Source organism: Taudactylus pleione, unplaced genomic scaffold (assembly GCF_031769625.1).
Source record: "Taudactylus pleione unplaced genomic scaffold, aTauple2 ptg000190l, whole genome shotgun sequence".
Taxonomy (NCBI): domain Eukaryota; kingdom Metazoa; phylum Chordata; class Amphibia; order Anura; family Myobatrachidae; genus Taudactylus; species Taudactylus pleione.
Genome location: NW_028284592.1, coordinates 866,957 through 886,114, shown reverse-complemented (window position 1 = coordinate 886,114; position 19,158 = coordinate 866,957). Strand labels below are relative to the sequence as shown.

The following is a 19,158-nucleotide window of genomic DNA, read 5'->3' as shown; positions in this document are numbered from 1 at the left end:
AAGTTGATCATGGTTGGCCTTTGTGTGCTATCAGCTTCCACCCACCCTTAAGTCAGAAGCCTGCAACTGCTTAGCCTAATGCTGGGTACACACTAGACAATATATAGTTCGTACAGCCAACGAACGATATATCGACCATTGTGTACACCTGATATATCTGTGATTGACCTGTTAACAGATATATCGTGCATGTGATGTCGTTATGAGAGGCTGCCGGTCTCAATCCCAATGCTGGAATCCCGACAAGGGAGCTAAGATAGGCGTAGAAATACAGACGCCTAACTTAATCCCGACGCCGGAATCCTGGATGATGCGCGCCCGAACGAAGGTAAACCGGGCGCCCTTAGTGTTAGCCGCAGGGGGGAGGTTTAGAGCTAGGTAAGTTAGCAGGGTTAGCATTAGGTTTTTTTGTGGGGAGGTTAGTGTTAGGTACCCATAGGGGGTAGGGTTACGGTCAGGCACCACTGGGGGGGGGTTAGGCACTAAGGGAGAAACTATCGGGGAGTGTTAGGCTGCAAGAAGGGAGGGTTAGGGGGAGAAGGGGGGAGGATAGGTATACTTATCAGACCCCTGTTGGGATACCAACGATCGGGATACCGCTGTCGGGATTGTGACAGGAGGCATCCCGACAGCTGGCATTACATACCCATTCCATCAGGCACATCTGCCTGTGTGCACGGATGACTGACAATGATGTCACTACTGTGGCCAGACATATCGGTCAGTAAGTCTGTATGCACACCTGCATCACCAAAACACTAAATCAGTCTTTCAGCCGGACGGCAGATCCATTGGCCAAGTGTGTACCTGGCATAAGAGTTGAATGGCTGGTTCTGCTGTGATTTGGCTACCTATGTTGGGGGCATATAGCATGATGATCCTGTTGCTGATTCATGGCACGAGTTTGAGGATCTGGCCTAGGTATACTACTTGTTATATTAATAGTTATCTGGACTGAATGTAATTTGTCGCACCCTCATATTTTTTTGTTTCCTTTACTGCAGTCATCCTTTGGTATACTTACAAGTCCTCCAGGAGGTGTCCATGTCTCGTTATATTCCCCACCCATCACTCGTAGTGTCAGTAACTCTAACATCAGTGAGGACAGAGACTGGAATATCATTAAAAATGCCCCAACAGGTATGGTGCCTCTGCTATCCTGGTATAAGCAATCCCTATCTCATATTTGTATAGATATGTTATAAAAAACAAAACTCTTTTGAAGATTACTAGACTTGCTGTGTCAAATTATGTTACAATTTCTAACATAACTACAGCTTTTCAGGCTAACATTAAATATATAACTAGTGTGAAAGTAAAGTGATATTTAATGATCTGATGTATATTTCTATTTTAGGCATGTGATGCAGAAAGCATTATGTTGAATTTAGCAGGCCAACTAATAATGTTGCAGAGAGATCGTTCAGGTCCCCAAATTCGTGAAAAAGATGCCAGCTCTCAGCAGCGCAAGCTTGTAAGTGAATGGTCAGAGGGAGAAATGAATGTGTTTAGCGCCCTCTGCAGGATATTTTGTTTTAGCAATAAAGTAGAGTTGACCGTCTGTGCTGCAGTGTTAATATATTAGAGCAGTGGTTCACAAACTTTTGAATCACAGCGCCTTAGAGTATCAGCATGTTTTTCATGGCACCCCTAGGCAAAAAGTTTCTTATTGAAAAATTCAGAAAATATTATTAAATGATATCAATTGTGCTTATATGTCATCCTTAGGTTCAGTTGTGGTGTTGTGCTTCCATTTATCCACATATTATATGATTAGGCAAAACCAGTGCTGGTGGCTGCTATCGCATTGTCCATTCATTTGGTCCTGGAACCACCAACCTGTGACACCCCTGCCAGTTTGGGAACCACTGTATTAGAGACTGTTGTAAGGAGGACAGAGATATCGGGCAGCTTTCTACCCATAAAAGCAACTCTGAGGAAAAGCCAGAACAACACAATGTTAATAGTTATCTCCGTATTTGTTTATTTTTTCATTAATTTGCTTATACAGTAGTACCTGTCATTTATAAATTTGGCAGCAATTATACTTATCCCTATTATAATGGAAACTCTTTTTATGGCTGGTTTTTCACTTTGTAAACTGTGTCAGCAGTCAAAGGGCCGAATTTAATTCAGTGCGATGTTGTATAGCTGCGGGAGGAAGCTCCCGAAGCTATTCAATACCCCGTGCTGTATGGGTGGCTAAAGGATTTCTTTTAGCACCCCCCGGGGGGATGCGAGGGGAAATTGGACAAAAGTGCCGGTCGCCCAGCTGCTTGCCGACTTAGCGCGACTGTAACAGCCGTACGCCCGGCACTTTAGTTGGAGAATGCCGGTTACCGCGCCTTAACACCCAAGTTAAGACGTGAGAACCGGCATTCTCAGACTTGCCGGCTTCCCGACCAGGCAAATAGCGCGTTGAATTGAATAGCTGCGGGAGCTCCCTCAACATCGCACTGAATTGAATTCGGCCTGAAGTGTTGATATTGAATGTACTAAAAGCAAGATACAAAGTTATCAGAGAGTTTGCAATTAACAATTGCTCAACATGTTACATATAAATCTGGGCTCTGGATTTATTTTTTATTTATTTTAACTAAAAATGGTTCTGACTTGCATTCTAGTTCTTAGTAAGGACCAATTAGTAACTAAATATTTTTGTGCACTGCTGCAAAAATGTAATGAGCGTTCTGAACATCAAAAACTGGGAATAGTTGATATTTCCGGTCAGTGGAATATTGTGGTCGTTTCCAATTTTTTGTTGTTAAGTAATAAAACTTTTATTTATTATAATGCAGTGTAGAAGTCCCAAGATAGCGTATTGCTAAAATAAAATCCATCCCATGCCTTTAGTCTGCTATGGCATAGAAACAGCTTTCATGAAAGAAGGAAAAGGAGACTGGAATGCTGAATGTAATCGCTTTGTCTACTGGGAATTCAGAAGCATTTTATTAAAATGGCATCTCGTGCTGGATAGCAATAAAACATGAAAGCAAAGTTGTGAGTACTTACTGTGTCTTTGTTCTTTTTTTAAGCTGCCTTTTTGTGCTCCAGTGGTCTTAGCACAGTCTGTGGAAAATGTTTGGAGCACCTGTCGGGCCAACAAGCAGAAACGCCATCTCCTTGAGGCTCTCTGGCTCAGCTGTGGTGGTGCAGGCATGAAAGTTTGGCTTCCTTTGTTTCCCAGAGATCATCGTAAACCACATTCCTTTCTGTCCAGACGTATAATGCTACCTTTTCACATAAACATCTACCCGCTTGCAGTTCTGTTTGAAGATGCCCTGGTTCTCGGGGCTATCAATGAGAGTGTTGCTTATGACTGTTTAAACCACCTTAGCTCTCCTGCTGAACACTTGGGGGTTCAGTTCCCTTACTGTATTGTAGAGAGGACCTCTCAGATCTACCTCCACCATATCCTGCGACAGCTTTTAGTCAGGAACCTAGGGGAGCAGGCTTTGCTCTTAGCCCACTCATGTGCCTCTTTACCTTACTTCCCACATGTACTGGAACTCATGCTCCATGAAGTATTGGAAGAAGAAGCTACCTCACGGGAACCTATTCCCGACCCACTACTTCCTACCGTGGCCAAGTTCATCACCGAATTCCCCCTTTTCCTTCAGACTGTGGTGCACTGTGCTAGGAAGACTGAGTATGCCCTTTGGAATTATCTTTTTGCTGCTGTGGGCAACCCTAAGGACTTGTTTGAAGAGTGTTTAATGGCTCAGGACCTTGACACAGCTGCCTCTTATCTCATTATTCTTCAGGTAGGCATATCTGCATATATCATCATATCTTTGCAATTATAGTTTTATGTTGTAGAACAGATAATGGAATGTACCAGCGCTCAAAAAATCTAAATACAATCAGTATAAATAGAATACATGTAATTTAATCATATACTTGAAAAATAAAAATGTAAAATATGTATACAAGTTATTGCACAGATCTCAATAGTATTAAGAAGCATGCTAAAATCACAATAGAATCTCAAAATGATCCACCATATATTGCTGCATTCGTGGTATATCAAATGATAATGTCTCAAGTTAATGATCCACCATATTTTACTGCAGTCGCAGTTGTAAATGGATATGAAACAGTTGTCTCATGGAGACTCCAAATCCCAAATTTCTTATATGGTGAGGGGGGATGTGCACTCCCGTTTGGGCTATAGTTACCAGTTCCAGTATCTGTTTAGTTAAGCAGGGTCTTTATTTGCATTGCTTGCAGAGCTATCACATAGATGGTAGTCCCTTTAGGCACAGTTCCTGGTCCAAATAGCAATTTCCAGCAATTGAGAGTCTCACCAATGTATGGGAAAATGGGTATGCTCCTAGCAGTCAACGGTGGTCACATAAGAGCCAAAACTGACGCGTTTCGCTGCATGGAACCGCAGCTTTATCAAAGGTGATGTTACTCTGGCGTAGCACTCTTTTTATCCTAGTCATCCAAGATGCCTGCAAATTTGCAGCTGGTGTGCATCAAGAACATTTGTTTAAAAATCATCATAAATAGATATAAATATTGTAAGCAATCAAATAATTACAATCACAATAGTAGGAGGCAGACCTAATCACTAAATTCATGTTACATAGATGCCTAATAGCAAAGCAATCCATAAATTGTTTAATAGTACTTACCAGCTATAGCTGGAAAGCAATTAGTCATGTCACAGATAGTGTGATGATGTCACCAAGGGAAGGCTATCATTGGTAAATCATGGTAATGTGATATGTAGTTATTTAATAAGTGAAATGATTGGGAGCTCACATACTGATATTTATTTGGTGACCCTTACCCCTATTTCTCCAGCTGGCCTGAACCAAGTGTTACATATTTGACCTACAGCAATCTGTGAGACACAGACATTACTCTGGGGATAGGAGCCACCAAGATAACTCTGTTTTTTTTTTCATTCCAAAGCGCGTTTCACCTCGTGGGCTTAATCACAGGGATTAGCTCAGTTTACGTCCTGCGCAGTACGGGACACTCCTACACCAGGTCTTATTGTATTCCAATTATTAAACATGATAGGTCTTTTAACTAAGTATAATGTAGTATGGTTTCTTTTACTCAGAACGACAGTGATTTATCTGATTTTAACCCTCTCACTGCCAGAGACTTATGTATGTTCAGATCCTTGGGCTTAGATACAAAGTGAAAGGAGTTACCATTCACTGACAAACAGGCAACATTTGCTTAACTTGATCTAACGTGTGCTGTTACAGCATGGTTCAGTCTCCGCGATACCTATGAATAACATGTACTTTCAGCTGTCAGAATCTGTTAGATACCCTGTGAATAGATATTATTGTTATCTTACTATAACAGGCATCATTAAGATGAAAGTGTAACTTTATTGGTATCAAATGCTAATGACACAAGCAGCAAAGGGGTCTCATTATCCAGTTATCATTTTTCCTATGATTGCCTCGTAGAACTCCTACCGCACTGCTTTACCATCCATCTATACCTTAGTGTGACCTCCTAAATACTTTCAAATACCGTATTAACAATTTACTGGTGTTCCATACGATATATTTTCTTAGTTCTGTGATTGGAAATTGAGCATACACATATATACATAATTGTTGATTATACGATTCTTACTTTATGTGTTTCATACAGCCCTATTTTTCTGTATAGAAGAGGACATTATCTTTATGTACTACATCTAGATTTCCTCAGTGGTTTTCATACCAACCTTATGATTCTCTCATTGATTGTCTCTCTGATGCCCTAAAGTATGACCACCAACAGCAGAAATTGTGGTTGATGACGGGGACCTCTGTTTAACTAACATTTCTCGGGACCACTGCACTAGCAGATCTCTCACTCCTCCTCCTCCTCCTCCTCCTCTATGACTTCGTATGAGACTGAGCAGCAGAGCCTAATTGCAGAATCTTTGGCCCCTACTTCTCTATATACCCGTGAATCTCCTATGTTTATATGTTGTTCAGTTACCATATTCCTATACCAAGGATTGTAAACCCATATGTTTGATTACTGTTGGGTATAACAGTCACACCAACCTGAGGTGTTCCATCTTCTTACTCTGTATACCAACCTAATGATTCACTCATTTGTTGTCCAATATCTTTGGTAAGACAACCAATAGTAGTAATTAGGGTTGATGACGTGGACCATTGTTGACTAACATCTCTAGGGGTTTACCGCACTAGCAGATCTCTCACTCCTATTCCTCCACTATTTACTGTGAAAGGAGCAGCAGAGCCTAGTGCTGGGTCTTACACCCCCAACTTTTCTGCATATTTCTTCATTTTTCCTCTGTTACTACCCTAGCTAGGTATCATTATTTAGGGCTGTTCCATGTTTACACATTTTGTTCATTGGATACAATAAGTGAAACATCTTAGACCTGGTGTATTTTACTATTGTCTTACATGTTCATGTTGTAATGTCCATTACATGTTGTTTCTATAATTCGCCTTTTGCATCTGGGTTGTTATAACCAGGATTCTCTACCCACTCTTGTCACCCTTTTTGGCAGATATCTTGATATCTGTGTGAGTCAATTTTATTATTATTGTACAGATATAAAAGTTATGTTTTATTACAGACATTTAGGCTATTATAGTGCACTCCTTCAAGAGTTCTTTGGTTGATGTTCCTTTTGAACTGATACCCCCTTTTTTCTGCTCCAATTTACTAACTCTGAGTAGCACTTTCACCCTTAGTAATGAAAGGTACTGTTGTGCCTAATACACATTAGAGGTGGACATAGCATATCCATTTCTACTCTTTCATTTAGATCTATTTTGATTGGTGCGGTGACCATTTTCCCTTCCCTCCCTCTTTTTCCCTTTCGCCACCAAGATAACTCCTCTGACTGATCTGTGAAATGGTGACCTCAAGCAGCCCACTGCAGGACCACTCATCAGCCACTAATTACCTGCATTATAGGATTTGGAAAATCACATTTAGGATCTTGTACCCGCTGATGTTAATTACATGTAGCTTACTAGCATTTGGATTGACTATAGAAAACATTTTCTAGATTTGACATACACCAATGGTTCCCAACAGTCCAGGTTTTAAGGATATCCATGCTTGACCACAGGTAACTTAATTAGTACCTCTGTCAATTTGATTTAACCACCTGTGCTCAAACATGTATATTTCTAAAACTAGAACTGTTGGGGTACCTTGAGAACAGTGTTTGGAAACCTCTGCCATACACACCACTGCTGCTACTAACTATGTAGCGGCAACGTTCTGTTTTCATCTAGTTGTATGTGCATTCATTTACCGTGGGTAGTGGAAGCGTGCAATGAGCACCAAATACAAGTACAAATATGAATATCAAATGTATTGGCATTAAAAAACAAACCGCTAACGCAACATGATAGTGACTGCTGAATGCAGGAGAGCCTCTCCTTGCCAGTAGCAGAGTAACACGTATATGATTTCAGTACAGAATGTGCCTTTTAAAATAGTTGCTCACAGAGAACAGGTTTTCTCTCCTTACGATAGAAAAATTCTTTGATTTAAAGAAAAATCTAAATGATAGTAGTAGCTTCAAAAAGCTTTTTGTGTATTAACTTTTACATCCATATCATTCATATTTCTGAAAATGACTGCTTATTTTTTCATCTCTGTTTTGCATATAATTCAGGATGCTACTTTCATGTGTATTCAGGATTTTGTAACTGGTATATTTACAGAGTATTTTAGGTCTCAAATTAATGTGGGGATCCAAATTGCTAAAAGGGAAATGGATTAACACCTAATCTTCCCTTAACTGTAGATACATTGTCCCTGCCAGTCATAATTTATAGGCATTGGTTTCCCTGTGCATGGGTACATGTCTGTGTCTTTATCTATACTAATATAATAAGAACATTGTGTCTGTCTTTGTTCCAAGTTGAACAGTATTTCATGAAATCTGCATCATTTTCTAGTAGAAACTGTTAGAAATAACCTGCGCTGTGTTTGATCTCACCAAGATCAAAGCTGAGCAATAAAAAAAACAATTATTAACATCATCAATGTAAGAGATAGGTGTGGTGGGGGGAGAGATGCTTTGGGCCCACATTCACTTGAATAGGATAGGCTACATAGCAGTCTGTGCACAGGACACAGTGACATTGGGGTGAGTGGTGGGTGAATAGGATAGGCTACATAGCAGTCTGTGCACAGGACACAGTGACATTGGGGTGAGTGGTGGGTGAATAGGATAGGCTACATAGCAGTCTGTGCACAGGACACAGTGACATTGGTGTGAGTGGTAGGTGAATAGGATAGGCTACATAGCAGTCTGTGCACAGGACACAGTGACATTGGTGTGAGTGGTAGGTGAATAGGATAGGCTACATAGCAGTCTGTGCACAGGGCACACAGTGACATTGGTGTGAGTGGTAGGTGAATAGGATAGGCTACATAGCAGTCTGAGTGCAGGACACAGTGACATTGGTGTGAGTGGTAGGTGAATAGGATAGGCTACATAGAAGTCTGAGCGCAGGACACAGTGACATTGGTGTGAGTGGTAGGTGAATAGGATAGGCTACATAGCAGTTTGTGCACAGGACACAGTGACATTGGTGTGAGTGGTAGGTGAATAGGATAGGCTACATAGCAGTTTGTGCACAGGACACAGTGACATTGGTGTGAGTGGTAGGTGAATAGGATAGGCTACATAGCAGTTTGTGCACAGGACACAGTGACATTGGTGTGAGTGGTGGATGAATAGGATAGGCTACATAGCAGTTTGTGCACAGGACACAGTGACATTGGTGTGAGTGGTGGATGAATAGGATAGGCTACATAGCAGTCTGAGTGCAGGACACAGTGACATTGGTGTGAGTGGTAGGTGAATAGGATAGGCTACATAGCAGTTTGTGCACAGGACACAGTGACATTGGTGTGAGTGGTGGGTGAATAGGCTACATAGCAGTTTGTGCACAGGACACAGTGACATTGGTGTGAGTGGTAGGTGAATAGGATAGGCTACATAGCAGTCTGAGCGCAGGACACAGTGACATTGGTGAGTGGTGGATGAATAGGATAGGCTACATAGCAGTCTGAGTGCAGGACACAGTGACATTGGTGTGAGTGGTAGGTGAATAGGATAGGCTACATAGCAGTTTGTGCACAGGACACAGTGACATTGGTGTGAGTGGTGGGTGAATAGGATAGGCTACATAGTAGTCTGAGCACAGGGCACACAGTGACATAGGTGTGTGGTGGGTGAATGCACTGCTGCCACCAGCCTGTATAGCGTTGCTGGTCACATGGGCCACTCCCACAACGGCCCCAGTGCAAAGCAATACAACTAATACACCTAAAATAAAAAAAGAATGTTGGCAGAAGTGATTTCATCATGTGTGAAGCCACAAGCAACAGCTAATTAGTAGTAATCCTGTTAATGTGTTATAGTGCATCCCCCTCAGTGACGTTCGGTGAGGTAAATGGCTGGGGAGGCACTGGCTAGTATCTGAGCTAGATTTACACATACATATATGATCCTGAGGGTTCATGTGGGCATTATACAGAGGTGCAGCAGTATATAGAGCTGGAAATTGGTGTGATTTGATCAGGGATGTGCGGAAAAGGTAGACAGGGGAGGCAGTGCCTCACCTGCCATATACTTTTTACTCCAGAGTTTTGACTATAAAAATTATTAGACTAAGACAAAGAGGATATTTAAAAATATGAAAAATGTAAAGAAAATATTATGTAGTCAAAACTCTGGAGTATGACGGGAAAGGCTCTGCCTCATCTTACTGCACATCGCTGATCCCCCTGTAGATTAATAAAGGGAATTGCATCTCTTGCGGTTAGTCTGCTTTTCTAATTGGCTTTGAGCAGTGTGCATAGGGATACCAATTTATAGACTGCATTCACTGTGTATATGCCTTTACAAATGTGTTATATCTGTTGTGTTTTTCTTTTAACATGTGCCTGTGAGAAAAGTGGAAAATAACTTGTCAGGCCGAAACTGAAACGTTCATAAAAACTGTATATAACAAAATCTTATTGCACTTTCCAGATATGTGGAAGAGCGGCGTGTTACTTTTTACCCTTGAAAACCGTTATTCTGTGAAATCTTTGTGTATGTCCAGCTTTAATATTGGATCAGTGTATAGTTGTCTACATTTTTTTTTATTTATTTTTTGCAAAGTTCCAATGTATAGAAAACAAAATGTGTGTTTTGATGGGCAAGTAGAATCGATTTACTGTTCTCTGTAGCATTAATGTAATCTCTAGAATTAACGTAATGCACAAAGTGCATCCTTTGTTTTATTGAATTTATTATGGTGTATTCCCAGTGAACTGCACTAAAAACAAACTAAGTTATCTGTATTCTACTTGTTCTATTGGGCTGTCTTTCCTAATACTAAAACTTTGAAAAAATGAAGAATTAACAAACATTGTACCACTGGATATAACGCTATACAGTATAGCTGCTTTTAGGGCTTTGCCACACTGGCTATATCATGTATGTAAAAATAAACCAGATTGCATGTTCTTTCCTAATCAACTTTGTAAGCCGAAGCATCTGTCTTTGTTGCAGAACATGGAGGCAGCAGCAGTGAGTAGGCAGCATGCAACTCTCCTTTTTAATACTGCGTTGGAGCAGGGGAAGTGGGATCTCTGCAGGCACATGATACGGTTCTTAAAGGCTATTGGCTCTGGGGAATGTGAGACACCTCCTCCCACTCCCACCTCACAGGTAAGCTTTACTGTTATTACCTTTCATTCAAAAGCACTGAATTCTGAAAAAGAATGATCTCAGAAGTGTATAGAGATTATAATCTATTAAAAAAAAGGTGTATGAACTCCCTGGCAATCTATAGAATTGTAGCTGAACTGGATAGCACCTTCCCCTTCTTTTATTGTATTGGGTCTTTTATTGCCTTGGAGATGAGCTTTAGATATCTGCCCCATTTCAAGTCCACCTGTATTTAACCGTTGCACATAGCAGAATAATAGTGACCTGCAAGGCTGAATGTGCATGACAGAACAAGATGCAAGGGGTGTTAAAGAAGGGAGCGGGTGGGGTTTATCAAAGACGAAAAAAGGGTAACAATAGGTGCGCTTCTAAAATTATGAAATGCTACAAAGGGTTCTGGTGTACACCCTGTTAGACACACCAAATGATGAAAATAAATAACGAAAAACAAACCCTGAGCAAAACCTTAATTGGGGATCACAGTCTTATAATAATATGATACAAATGTCCGCTGATACATGGACTAAAAAAATGTTCTGAAATGTACTTAATAGGGAGAGAACTTCCCCTTTCCAAAGATACCGGTAGGTAAAAGGGTAGAAATAGCTTCTTAGAATCCAGACAGTCAGCCCAATAAAATTTGTCACTTTATCCTCTTCTCACACCAGCGTGCATATCCCTTGTTCCTCAAATGATAAGAAGGGGAACAAAGACGGGTCGCAAATAGTGTGATACAGTTTTATTATGAGGCAAATTTCCTTATTTAAAACAATTGTGAATCAGCGTACCCCAAGACCAGGTGTATACAAACACCATCAAGCGTTCAGTATAACTTTTACACAGGTTACCTCGTGGGACCAAGAATCTACCCGTCAGGTGGAACGCATGCAATACCATGGGGATACTCCAACCTCGGGCAGACATGGGGACTGGGTGAGCCATCATCGCTAGGAATGATGGCCTCATTTTGTAAGTTCTATGCCCAGCTATAGAACTTATGGCACTATAAGGATCTAGCGTTCCCGCTAGGCTGTTTTAGCGGAGCATGTCTTGCAACAGTTTTGCTATTTGGCCATGCTAAAACTGTAGCAAGGTATGCTGGGATTTGTAGTTCAACAACAGTTGGAGGGCCGCTTATTGCCCACCCCTGTGTTAGCGTTAAGGAACTATGTCAGTCTCTATGACATGCAATGGGATATGGTCCACAATATGATCGCCGCAAGCTGAACAATGAAGTTGAATGCACACATTAAGGCAATTGTGAGATGTGCACAGTACTGTTGCAACTGATGGGTAAGATCCACAGTGAATATACCACTGTATGTATAAAATGCATATAAAGTTACAGGAGGGGGCAAAAACATCCTCCCCTATTGTTTTGAAACATCTAAGGTAATATGCATAACATGCAATGAAAATATTGCTCCAAATCCCAAAGAAAAACCTACACTAGAAATCAATACCACCATCAGCTAAAGATGTAATATTGATCCCCTAGGATAGAGAAGGTATGTACTAACTGATTAAGTAGATCACAAATTTAGATGTAAAGGTGACTCTATGTAGAATCTTAAAACGTTTCCCTGTAAACAGGTGAGTAAAGGAATCTCCTGCTACTATAAACCGGCAGGTGGTACACTTTACGCAGTTGAAACAGCCAGGGCTTGTAGAATCCAAAAATTGTGAAATATTCAAGGCCTTGGTTTGGGCCCACCACAATAGATCTTTCTCCATCCTTGTGATGAAAATGTATCCACCATCCTATTTAGTCCCACATCTAACTTGGCAACATCACTTGTGATCCTGCAGACACGCAGCATTTGCAAAAAAGACCGTCCCTTTTTTTAGAGAGATTGGATGGCAGCTGGAGGCAAGTAGACAGTTGTTACAGTCAAGGAGGTTGTAATCTTACCATCTAAAACTTTAATACAAATATCTAACTAATGTATCTGTGTGAAATCCATACATTAAGTAAATTTAACTGGTGATTTGTTCCTCCAACAAAGTCTCCAGGAATCTTTCAGGACCATCCGCAATAGAAGCAAATCCTCTATAAAACGAGTATACAGTAAAACATGTTGCCTAATCAATTCATTGTGAAATAACTTTTGTTTTTCTACTTCAAGCATAAAACTTTTAGCAAATGATGGGGCCAGAGATGACCCCATCGCACAACTCTTTAGTTGCATGTAATGAGCCCCGTTAAAGAAAAAAATAATTCAGTTTCAGCGTCAACTCCAGTAATTTAACCAAAAAAAAAAAGCTCCACATCAGGGCCCCTATACAGAGGATTGTCAGTTATCAGGAGCCAAACCTGCATCATGGGGGATTTTACGTCTATGGTGTATAAAAGACAAATGATCTTGGCTGGAATGTTCTGAAGTTTAATTAATAAATCATTGGTGTCTTTGAGATAGCTGGACTGAGATTGTATGCAAGGTTGTAAGAAGCTGTCTAGGAGGATATTTATATTTTATGCTAAATGTTTAAATACATAAAACTATACATCTCAGAATTGTAAAATGTAGCTGGTTTCTCAATGTCCTCTGTGAGTGAAAATCATTTCTGTTCCTTGTACAGGAGCCCAGCTCTGCTGGTGGCTTTGAATTCTTTAGGAACCGCAGCATAAGTTTGTCCCAGTGTGCGGAGAATCTTCCTGTGGGAAAGTTTAACCTCCAGAAAACCCTGAGCATGCCTTCCGGCCCTGCCGGCAAGCGGTGAGCCTTTACCATTCATACATAGATTTTTCTGACTATTACTAGATTCAACAAATTATTTTGAGTTTCAGTAGATGCCAGTACCCATAAAATTCAATGAACTTAGTAACCAAAATATAGTATATACATGACCACTTTTCACAGACCTTTAGAAAAGATAATTTTAAATACAAGGATTGGAGTGTGCTTTTCTTACATAATATCATTTTTACTGTGTTATCTAGCTATATTTTGTTTGTAGTTTCCTGCTTTTTCTGTCCTCTATGGCTGGCAGCATAGTGACAGATGATCTGATCAGGAGGTATATTTATATGTGAGTAACCATCCAGACCCTGAGGCAGATCTAGTTTCACCAAAGTGTGTGAAGTAACACTGTCTGCTGCTATGAACAATATTATTCATCAGTGCCTGGAAGATCACACACTTGTCAATATATTTCATACAGGAGGCACAATACTGGGTTCCCTATTTATTATGTGCTAAAAGAAATCCTGGTACAATGATCTTGTGTGACCTCAGAGCTCTCCAGGTAATGTACTTGCTGTCAGCTGCTTAGTACATCTTTAGTCTCTCCAGAGCTGTGTGCTGCTGACATCATGCAGAGGCAGCCGAGTTTAATCCCCAGCAGTGTTAGTCACTATGACCTCGTCTGTTCGTAGTCAGAACAAAGATATTATAGGTAAAATAGAAAAGTAAATAAATATATAAATCAAATTAGTCTTTGAGATAGTTTTTTAATTTAAACTAATTATTTACACACACACACACACACACACACACACACACACACACACACACACACACACACACACACACACACACACAGTCAGGTCCATAACTATTGGGACATTGACAGAATTTTCAGATTTTGGCCTCTATTCACCACCACAATGGTTTTGAAATGAAACAAACAAGATGTGCTTGAACTGCAGACTTTCAGGTTTAATTTGAAGGTAATTACATCCAAATCGGGTGAACGGTGTAGGAATTACAACAGTTTAGATATGTGCCTCCCACTTTTTAAGGGGCAAAAAGTAATGGGACTATCAACTCAAAAGCTATTTCATGGACAGGTGTGGACTATTCCCTCGTTATTTCATTATCAATTAAGCAGGTAAAAGGTCTGGAGTTGATTCTAGGTGTGACATTTGCATTTAGAATCAGTTGCTGTCAACTCTCAATATGAGAACCAAAGAGCTGTCACTACCAGTGAAGCAAGCCATCATTAGGCTGAAAAATCAAAACAAACCCATCAGAGAGAGAGCAAAAACATTAGGTTGGGTCAAATCAACTGTTTGGAACATTTTTAAAAACAAAGACCGCACCGGAGAGGTCAGCAACACTAAAAGACCCGGAAGACCACGGAAAACAACTGTGGTGGATGACAAAAGAATTATTTCCCTGGTGAAGAAAAACCCCTTCACAACAGTTGGCCAAATCAAGAACACTCTCCAGGAGGTAGATGTATATGTGTCAAAGTTAACAATCAAGAGAAGACTTCACAAGAGTGAATATAGAGGGTTCACCACAAGATGCAAACCATTGGTGAGCCACAAAAACAGGAAGACCAGATTAGAGTTTGCCAAACAACATCTAAAAAAAGCTATTACAGTTCTGGAACAACATCCTATTGACAGATGAGACAAAGATCAACTTGTACCAGAGTGATGGGAAGAGAAGAGAAGGAAAGGAACTGCTCATGATCCAAAACATACCACCTAATCAGTGAAGCATGGTGGTGGTAATGTCATGGCGTGGGCATGTATGGCTGCCAGTGGAACTGATTCCCTTGTATTTATTGATGATGTGATTGCTGACAAAGCAGCAGAATGAATTCTGAAGTGTTTCGGGCAATATTATATGCTCATATTCAGTCAAATGCTTCAGAACTCATTGGACAGCGCTTCACAGTGCAGATGGACAATGACCCAAAGCATACTGCAAAAGCAACCAAAGAGTTTTTTAAGGCTAAAAAGTGGAATGTTATACAATGGCCAAGTCAATCCCCTGACCTGAATCCGATTGAGCATGCATTTCACTTGATGAAGACAAAACTGAAGGGAAAATGCCCCAAGAACAAGCAGGAACTGAAGACATTTGCAGTAGAGGCCTGGCAGAGCATCACCAGGGATGAAACCCAGCGTCTGGTGATGTCTATGCGTTCCAGACTTCAGGCTGTAATTGCCTGCAAAGGATTTGCAACAAAGTATTAAAAAGTGAAAGTTAGATTTAGGATTGTTTAGTTTGTCCCATTACTTTTGGCCCCTTAAAAGGTGGGAAGCACATATAGAAACCGTTGTAATTCCTACACCGTTCACCTGATTTGGATGTAATTACCCTCAAATTAAAACTGAAAGTCTGCTTAATAGAAGACAAAATATGAAAATTCTGTCAATGTCCCAATATTTATGGACCTGACTGTGTGTGTGTATATATATGTATATATATATATATATGTATGTATGTGTGTGTGTATATATATATATATATATATATATGTATGTGTATATATATATATATATATATATATATATATATAAGAATAATCTGTACAGTGATAAATAAAATGTTCAATACTTTTGAGACATAAGCAATTAAGATACAGCACTTAAGCTGGGTACACACAGCATATCTACACTGCATGGGCGGTAGTGTAAAAACTAAAATGGTAGACTTCGTTTTTCCACCATCTACATATGGTGAGATGCAATATCCGTCCACGTAAACTCATGCAAATGATTTGTAAATGCAGAGCTTTATGAAAAGTAATGGTGGCATGCCAAGCTTTCAAATGTTATCGGTGATTGTTTTAACACTGGCACTGTGATGCTGTTTATTTAGGTGGAGTAAAGACAGTGATTGTGCAGAGAACATGTACATAGACATGATGCTGTGGAGGCACGCACGAAGGCTGCTGGAAGAAATCAGACTAAAAGACCTTGGCTGTTTCTCTGCGCAGCTGGGCTTTGAGCTGATTGGCTGGCTATGCAAAGAACGCACGCGGGCTGCACGTTTGGAAGATTTTGTCACTGCCTTGAAGAAACTTCACAAGGATTTCCTTTGGCCATTCCCCGTTATACCAGCCTCGTCCATCAGCTCTCCTTTTAAGAATGGCAAATTCCGGGCAGGTGTGTTGGCTGTGTTTTACCTGGGATCATCTAGGATTAAAGTGGTTGTCGCCAAACATGTGATGAATGATCACAGTTTAAATAAAAGAAAACCTCCAGCAGAAGTAATCTGGGCTTACAGCTCAGAAGGAGAGGTTTATCAAGCCCTTATAAAAGCAATCAAGCAGAGTAGGGTGTGATTCTGCACAGGATCAACATTTTATGTATTTAAAAAAAAAAAAAAAAAGTGTATCAAACTATATAAGAATTGATATCTATATATCTGTGTCTCAATTGGAGGAGAGGTTATTCATGAGTTGGTGGTGTTCCGAGAAGTTAGTATACATTGTATAGAAAAGAATGATGACTTTTGTAGGGCACTCTTGTTTTTAGAAACGCAGTGATTTTTTATTTTTTTTTAATCAACACTTTTATTAGTAACTAGCTGAAGTACCCGACGTCTTTCTTCTAGGATCCAATGTTACCACTCTTCCTAGGTCAAAGTTCTGCCCAGTGTACACCAACGGGAGATCTGAACTCCCTAAAACCTGGGCAGGATCCATCTGGACCACCTCACGTTGGTTTCATCCCAATCTGTGCTGGGGTGTCTGTATGCATAACCGGACAGACAAACAAACAGACCAATGAATTCTATATTATTATTATCATTATATATATATATATATATATATATATATATATATATATATATATCAAACATGAGGTAATATTCAAGATGCACAATACCAATATGTATTCGTGTTAACTAATTTATAAAAATAAGGGTGCCCCACAAAAGTCATCCTCCTTTTCACTTGCTGCATTTATAAAATCCTTGCTTGTATTTTCTTTTGTAAGGTTTTCTTTTATATAGTTGTAGTTCTACTTGCTGCAGTAGACTTATTGCTCTCTTGCTGTTATGTGCAGTAACTGGGGAGCACTACCTTAAGTCACAGTCTGCTGATAACTTCCTAAGCATGGACATGGACAGTGCTGTTCCCAGTGCTCCTCGAAGTCACTCATGGATGGGAAGCCTTGGAACGTCTCACAGAGAGATGGACACAGCCTCATCTCACAGTCCTCACACCCAGGATGCATTCCTGTCTCCTTTATTAAATAAGGGTAAGTGTACCATATGTCCTTTTAAGATTGATGACAAGCGAGGACCACCGGAGTGGTAGGGAGGGAGGTAGGTTGGTTTGTGCAGTGACTTTTGACTCACCATGTATAATAACAGATGGCAAGTGACATCAAACTGCCTACCAAGTGACAAATGTTTGTTCACACAGGTCTAGTAACCAACACAGGGATGTGCAGTTCCCAGGGAGGAACACCATAGCTAACCATTCACATGTGATCCGCTCCTGTGACATTTACACCTGTATAAAATGTTTAATTTCAGTAGTTGTTATATCTTCTTGAAACCTGTTATTTGCAGGAGATGAATGTAGCATTGGCTCAGCAACTGACCTCACTGAAACCAGTTCCATGCTGGATGGGGACTGGACAATGGTTGATGAGAACTTCTCCACCCTGAGTCTCACACAGTCAGAACTGGAACACATTTCTATGGAGCTGGCCAACAAAGGACCTCACAAATCTCAGGTCCAGTTGAGGTATAATATTGATGTGATATTTTATGCATGAAAGGACAGGTTAAACCAACAGTACTCATGAAAGAACATGCTTTATGGGGCATATGTATCAAAGCTTGATGTGAGATAAAATTGTGAAATATATATCACCAACCAATCAGCTCCAAACTATCATTCCTGAAACGCAGCCTGCAAAATGTAAGTTAGAAGCTGATTGGTTGGTGATATATATCTCACAATTTTCTCTCGCATCAAGCTTTGATACATATGCCCCTAAGAGTGCTGCTGAAATACATGTTTTGTCATAGATCTGGGCTTTCACTGATTTTCCTCTATACTGATAGTTCTTTGCTAACATAACTCCCATTAGGCATTGTTTTATTGCCAGCAAACAACTGCACTTTATTGTTATCGCTTTGAATGAGTGTTGTGGTGGAGATGTAAATGGCTGGTTATATTCTCTCCTTTAGGTACTTGCTGCATGTATTCATGGAAGCTGGCTGCCTGGAGTGGTGTGTGATCATTGGGCTTATACTGCGGGAATCTCCCATTATTAATCAAGTGTTAAACTTTCTGCAATGCCCTGAGGTCGCGGAAGAGATGTTACAGGGTATACAGAGCGGTCTGCAGGCTGTGGATGCCTGGGCCACCAGTGACTGGTGAGTATGAAGATAAAGGGTGATTGGGACACAATTGTATGAGATAAATTTCTTATTTAACTAACATGCAGCCCCCTGGTTACATGTTGGCCCAGTGAGTGAGGAAAGTAATTGCAGCAAGCTGCCATTTGCTTGAAGGTATGATGGGCTACAAGCAGCCCTCATACATACTGTAAATAAGAATGTGCTATTGGCTGACATATGTATAGGCCAGTCCATAAGGATGTAGTCTTTTCCTAGATCTATTTTCTACTCCACACATTAGATTATGGTGTTGTAGTTTAGAAGTAACAAGCTCTTTCTAGGGTTGCTTTTTAATTCTTTAATATTATGTTTGCTATTTGTTTTGAAGGTTAAATTTAATGTATAATAGTGTTTCACATGTGA

General features: G+C 40.3%; 1 protein-coding gene across 3 annotated transcripts in view; it reads left to right on the top strand.

Annotated features, from left to right (window-relative positions):
* RIC1 (RIC1 partner of RAB6A GEF complex) overlaps positions 1-19,158 on the top strand; it is a 107,074-nt gene that overhangs the window by 85,290 nt on the left and 2,626 nt on the right. For all 3 annotated transcript variants that reach the window (XM_088476582.1, XM_088476583.1, XM_088476581.1), the window contains exons 17-25: positions 1,005-1,140; positions 1,358-1,474; positions 3,036-3,764; positions 10,535-10,693; positions 13,274-13,410; positions 16,252-16,538; positions 17,445-17,639; positions 17,956-18,133; positions 18,583-18,771. In XM_088476582.1, coding sequence (XP_088332708.1) covers positions 1,005-1,140; positions 1,358-1,474; positions 3,036-3,764; positions 10,535-10,693; positions 13,274-13,410; positions 16,252-16,538; positions 17,445-17,639; positions 17,956-18,133; positions 18,583-18,771 — 2,127 coding nt within the window. The remainder of the gene's footprint in view (positions 1-1,004; positions 1,141-1,357; positions 1,475-3,035; positions 3,765-10,534; positions 10,694-13,273; positions 13,411-16,251; positions 16,539-17,444; positions 17,640-17,955; positions 18,134-18,582; positions 18,772-19,158) is intronic.